Consider the following 6,534-nt stretch of genomic DNA (forward strand, 5'->3'; position numbering starts at 1 on the left):
AATAGATCTTCAGCCTGTGAATATACAGGGATGTCAGAAGACCTCACCTCTAGTCCAGGCACACAGCAACTCCTCATAACTTTCTGTTGGTCCTAAGCCCAGACCTATGCCTTGGATCTCTCCCCTGGACCCTCCTAGACCAACACTGTTCAGACTCCAGTGGGAATCACCAGCAGTGAAGTCAGTGTGTCTCCAGGGAGAATACCAAAGCCTATAACCTGAAAGGTAATGGACAAGCCTCATTTCATGTCAGCCTGACAACTAGACCAATCATAGATCTCCAGTGTGTCCCAGGGTCCCTATTATGCCAGACCTCTTCCAGTTGCTTTAATTAAAATGGTGAGAAGTCAATAGAGATTGCAATTATAGAAGGAGAGAAAAAATCGAGAGTTCCCCACCCCCAGCAAATTTTTAAGACAGACACTGATATGAATTAGAACTAGATTCAGGGTGAGTACAGAAGCAATATGAATAGAAGTCTGGGTGGACAGGCTTAGAATCACAGCCAGTATTGAGGTCAACACCAATATAATTAGAATGGAATTCTGGATGACCACTGATACATCAGAGAAGACTACTAGGTCAATGCTGATACAGTTAGAAGGGAATTTGGAATGGACACTAAAACAATCACAGAATAAAGCTGATGGCTTTATTAGGGTGGGGAGAAGTCAGGATCAGTGTAACCCAGGCAAAGGACAGAGGGTACCTATAGGTGGCTGTCATGGGCACACTCTAATCCTTCATCTCAGGCTTGGAAGGAGCAGAATCAAAATTCTCATGGCCACCTCCTGTAGGCATGTGGGAAGGAAGAAGAGAGTGGATTCTGGTAAATCAAGCCTGAAAGGAGATGGGCAGAGGGAGGGAGACAGGCAGGGGGAGAATTTCACCACCATGTAGTCCCCAAGAAGAAGAAACTCAACCCTATAAATCAGGGAGGCAGCACAAGGGGGGTTTCCCAGGCCACACAGGTGGGGAGTCAGGCAGAGGAGAAAGTTGGGGTGGGGGCAGGGAGGTGGGAGGCTCCCAGACTTTTTCCCGCCCCTTCCCTCCCTTGCTGAAGACCCAAGCCACAGAGACTTCACATCCCCACAATCCCACACTTTAGGTAAAAAGGGATGCAATTACCAAAGCATTTCCTGGGCTTCCCTAGGGTCAAGGATGGAGCAGGCCTGCCTTCTTGGGGCAGTTTGTGAGCAATTAAACTCCAAGTCAACTCATTGGCCCAGCTACCCTATCCTTGAAGGGTTCAGCCTGACTTAGTCACCTGATGCACTGAGTAAGTGAGCAAATCACTCTCCCTTCCCTTCCTTCTTCTCGCTTGCGAGGGATGACAATGCACAAGAGGATGTCCACTGGTTCTTCCAACATTAGGAGTCTTTCCAATACTCAGAAATAGTCTTTATACATGTTAATACTTACAGCTTATTTCTGATGATAAAAAAAATACTTGCTTATTGTAGAAATTTTTAAGAAGAGTGAAGTATAAAAAAGAAAAGAAAAAGTCTTACATGATCCCATTACCGAAAGAAAAACCATCATTAACTTTTTGGTAACTTTCTTTTTCTTTTGTATTCGTATTTTCTTAACAAAATTCGGATCTCACAGCATATACAACTTTGTATCCTGCTTTTTTCAACCACCATTATATTGCACTGAACATTTTCCCAAGGCATCAAATATTCTTCAAAAATACAAATTTTAAAGATTGCAAAATACTCCACCAAGAGGATATATCATGATTATAAGGCATTTAGGTCATTTTCCTAGTATAAATAATACTGCCATGAACATCTTAGCCTGCTGCGTAAATATTTGCCTGGATCTCCATTTTGCTAGGATCAGTTCTTCTGGGGAGGATCACAAGGCCAATGAATGTGTTCTTCTAAAAAGATTGACATGTACCACCATATTAATTTCCAGAAAGACACAACAAACCCACTGATTTTCCCAAACGCAGTGAGAGCAGCAGTTCTGAAAGGTTTGGAGTTAGAATGCAGAACGGAGGTCCTGTCTCTCCTCCTCTCTCGCAGTCTGGAAAGTTAACTATCCAGCGAAAGAGAGGACAGAATTCCGAGTCAGAAGATACAGCTCTGCAGCCTAGCTCTGCCCCTCACTGGCTTCAGGAACCTAAAACAAGCATTGGTTCTCCTCGACTGTAAAATGGGTATGATTGGTTTTGCTGACCACTCAGAACAATTTCCAAACGCTCAGGCGTTTGTGAAAGTTCTTTGTAAACTTTAACGCTTTGTCAAGGGGTATGACTGTTATCCTTCTCACAACCCAAGGGGCTGAAGAAGTGGGTGGTTCTTTGTGAAAGACCAAGCACTTCCCTTCCTGTCTCTTAGTCATCAGAATGCCCAAGACACGTGCTAGCTGGTTCTAAGGGTGACAGAAAAGCAGATTTCTGAAGGGAATTAGTGGGTCTGAGGGTCTGGGAGGACCCAGGTGTGTCTTACAAAGGTCAGAGACAGCACTGGAAGCCGCAGGGCTGAGGACTGGGCCTAGGGCTTCCCTGGGGGTGCCGCGTTGGTCTAGGGATTTAGACAGCAAAGACATTCCTGGCAAATGTTCCTCTCTTTCAAGGCTCCCAGCCTTTCCTTTCTAAGGTTCTGACTGGACATTTGGCCCTTGGAGGAACCAGAAAGCAAGCTGAGTCAGTGGATGCAAAAAGTCAACAGCTGCAGAAGACTCCAGAGGCCACCAGCTCTGGCCCCTTCTTCCAGGCTTCGATAAGTCAGTCCTGGATCTTTAAGATCCTCCAATTGGAAATGCAACTAGTGCTTCCAGCATGACCTCTCCAGCCCTGGGCAGATGAAAAAGAGACAGAGATGCCGCCCTTGAAAAGCACAGCTGTCCGGCCTAAGCATCCTGCCACACTCCCCTACCCACTGGGCAAATGCCCTTCCCAACGCCTGCACGTTAGCCTAGCATCATGGCCTGAGTTAACTCCAGTGACGTTCCCAGTGCTGGCAGGGACAACTGCGCAGACCCCACGGAACGCCATCCTCCCGGTTTTCAACATCAGCATCAGCAGCCCCCTACCCCTAGCTCACCTCCAGGGCCAGAAGAGCACCTCAAGTCTCTAATTACGAACAACAGGTGGCACCTGCCCGTACTCCCCAACTACACCGCTCCGTCTCCCTGCCCCTCCACCTGCGCCCCAGTCCTCAGGCTGCGCCCGGCCCAGCGGAGCCTTCCTTACCTTTGAGGGTTTGGGGGTGGCCCCGCGGCGCCCGGCTCGTGTTTCCTCGGGGCAGAGAGGGGATACTGGAGAAGTTGTTACCCATGGCATCCGGCCCCAGGGGGTTCGGCGCTCGCGGGGGGCAGGAGAGGCCGGGCAGGAGCGGAGGTACTGTGTGCGAATGTGTGCGCGCGCGGGCGCGCGCCGCCGGGGGAGGGCTCTGCCGGGGCTGCGGCCGGGGGCGGGCGGGCCGCCGCTCTCCTCCCTCTCTCGGGGCCGCGCCGTCCTCGGCAGCTCCTGCCCGCCGCGGGGGTCCTCGCGCGAGCCGGCTACCTGCCTGCCATTCCCCGCGGCGGGGCCGGGGGCCGCGGACGAGCCCCTGGGCCGGGGCCGGCGGCGGCGCCCGGGGCTCCCCCGTTCCTCGGGCTGGCGCTTGGGTTCCCGCTGCTGGTGGGCGGCGCGGAGACTCCGGCGAGCTCCCCCCGGGCCATAGAGTCAGGGCTCCCGGCGCGAGCGCTCGGCGGCTCGGCGGCGGGCTCGGTCCCCGCCCGCGGGGACGGCCGCTGCGGCGACGTGCGTGGCGCCCTCCCGCCGGCGGGTCCGCATGGAGCGGGGCTCTGTGGCGCGCGGGGCGTGCTGGGCGCTCCCGCCCCCGCCGGCTTCCTCCCGCGACCGCCGCCCCCGCCCCCCGGCCGCCGCCGTCGCCAGGATTCCCTGGCTCCGGTTGTTATGGTGACAGCTGCGCGGGTGAATGAGCGTCTTAGTGACACGCGCGCGCCCGCCCAGCCAGATGTGTCCCCGGGGCGCGCCGCGTTCCCGCTGCCACAAGTTCTCTGCGGCGCTGGGGGCCCGGCCCGGGCCGGGGTGCGGGGCCAGGCAGATGCCGGGGCCCGGGGACTTGGGCGCGTTCCTCTCACGGGTGGTGGGACTTGGTGTCGAAAACAGAGAAAGAGCAAGAACGGTGAGCTCCCTGGGGGCCAGGAGCAGGGCAAGTTAGCTCTACTTCGCAGCCTCCCTAGCGCTAGCTCAGGGCCTGGCCCACAGGCAAAGCTCAAGAAAAAAAAATTGTTTTGAGGAGTGAATGGTTGATTCGATGAGTGAGGTGAGGTCAGAAACGCCAGCACTTGACCCTCGGCCCGCAGTTACATCTGTGGGTGCGCTGGGGCAGGGGCTCAGGACCAGAAGCCCAGCTATCCGGTTTCTGCGCACATCGCACTGGGGGCCTTGGGGTAAATACGGGCCGGACCTAGGAGACTGGGTTGCTGGCCCAGCTGGGGGAACAGATCTCAGCGACAAACCATGAGAGAACCACCAACTCTGAACCCATTGGTTCTGACAGCTGTAAGACTTGGGGGAGCCCAGCCTCTGCGGTGCTTAGCAATCATGGAAGGCTTCCTAGAGGAAGGGGCTTCAGCAAGTTGCCTATTTTCATGACTCTCTTATCCTCCAGCTCAGTACTGCTCCCAGGAAGCCTGCAGGAAGGGGTAAGGGAGCCATTCTCCTTCTACGTGGTCATAGGCTATCTCCTCCCTGTCTGCTGGGGTAAAAGATGAGCCACCATCCCCTCAAACAATCAGACTTCCTGCTCCTCTAGGTCACCTCTGGTTCTCTAACTGACTTCAACACCTTTGATCCAGAATCCAGTGAGGGTGTGAGCTTACAACAAGCATCTCATCCATCCTCTTAGGGAAGGTTCTTCCCTCAGGATTCCATGAGATGGCTCCTCATGATTCAGGCACAGTTCACATGTCACCTCCTGACCTTCCCTGTCCACCCCAACTAAAGAACCCCCACCACCTCGGCCACTTTCCACACCATTATTGGGGGGTTCTTTTGGGGGGGAGGGATTAGCGTGAAAGTAGCCTTTCCCTCTTATTTATGTTCTGCCTCCCCCACTAGAACATAAGCTCTGTGAGGCTAGAGGGCAGGTCAACTCTGCTGACCGTGATGTCCCGAGTCCCTGGGAGTACCTGGCACATGACAGACTATCAAAAAATACTTGTGAAATGGATGAATCTGCCTGCCGCCAGCAGAACTCCACTAAGACCCCTGGGAGTGAGGCTCTTTACGTCCATCTCCTGCCCCCTGACTCCCACCCATTGCAGGCATCACATCCATAAATGTCTGGGACTCCAGGCAAGCTAGAAATATCCATGGCAGCTGCTCTGTGGGGTCTGAAGGGAAAGACAGCCCCCACCCCCGCCTCCAACGTCTTAAATGCCCAAGATCATGTGCCCAGCCAGCTGCAGAATGGACACAGGGGCCAGGGGTGCTGTCTTATTTATGGGCATATCTTCTCATGGCTGGCTCCCAACCAGTGACTCACGCATCAGAAATCCATGGGCTCTGAATGGCAGCACACTCACGCATCGACACACGCACCTCTCCACCCTCTCGCACACTCATTTCTACACTAGCATACACATACTCTCATGCATACGCACACACACCCCTGAAGTCTGCTGCAGTGAGGTCACCGAGAGCTGCTGCTGGCCTCAGAATAAATCTGAAGGCCTGTATAGACCAGACTGATCCCCCCCCACAGTGTGAGTGAAGGGCGGGGCTCCTGGGAGGATTTGCAGAGAGCGGCTGGGGCGTGGCTCAGGCCTGCCCTGGGGTCCCACCCCTGCCTTCCCCAAGGAGGAAGAGCTGGTGCATGGGCACCAGGGGGTGGGGGTGGGATGATGGAGGCCCCAAAGGGAGAGGACAGCAGGGATGTCACAGGCCCCATGTAGTCTAAAGCTGGGACTGTGGGCAAAGCAGGGGAGAGACAGAGAAGGTCAAAGGGAAGAGGAAGTAAGGGCCAGAGACTAGTGCTTGGCAGGGGAGCCCAGAGGCAGCCACAGGCTCTGCAGCCCGATCCCAGGGAGTCTCATGGGAAGGTAAGAGGAATCGGAGACCCAGGGAACTGAGAGCAGGAAAGAAACCTCCCCTGCCCCAAGAGGGCTGAGGAGGTAATGGGAGCAGCTGCAGAACCAGGAGAAGATAAGGGACCCTTGTGCTGGCTCTTGGGGTCACGAGGGAGTGCCTCTGAAATGTTGCACCCCAAGCCACCTCCCTGGCCTGGCCCTCGCCCTTCCAGGGAGCTCTGTACTGTGGGAAGGGATGCCACAGTCAAGTGTCAACTGTATGCAAGTGTCTGGCCAGGCAGGGTCCTAGAGAAGGCAGTCGTGATGGCATGGGACTCAGAGAAGCTGAGAATTAAGCCCTCGGAGGGTCCTGTGTCTCAGAAACCCTTTTCTGGCAGGGGCTGTGGTTAGACCCAGCTCAAAGGATCAACGAACTCTGCCAGTCCCCTTCCGGACACTGGGGCAGAATCCCCGAGGCGTGTAGGACATTCTTCACCAAGG

The 6,534-nt window shown here is 54.9% G+C and overlaps 1 protein-coding gene across 1 annotated transcript in view; it reads right to left on the reverse strand.

Moving 5' to 3' along the window:
- The window catches only part of NEURL1 (neuralized E3 ubiquitin protein ligase 1), a 79,080-nt gene extending 75,205 nt beyond the window's left edge, over positions 1–3,875 (reverse strand). Inside the window, exon 1 of the mRNA XM_032880935.1 lies at positions 3,206–3,875. Within this exon, the coding sequence (XP_032736826.1) occupies positions 3,206–3,290 (85 nt within the window). The 5' untranslated portion in view covers positions 3,291–3,875. The remainder of the gene's footprint in view (positions 1–3,205) is intronic.
- Positions 3,876–6,534: the final 2,659 nt, after the last annotated feature.

This window comes from Lontra canadensis, unplaced genomic scaffold (assembly GCF_010015895.1).
Source record: "Lontra canadensis isolate GAN:19392208 unplaced genomic scaffold, GSC_riverotter_1.0 scaffold3, whole genome shotgun sequence".
In the NCBI taxonomy this organism is placed as follows: domain Eukaryota; kingdom Metazoa; phylum Chordata; class Mammalia; order Carnivora; family Mustelidae; genus Lontra; species Lontra canadensis.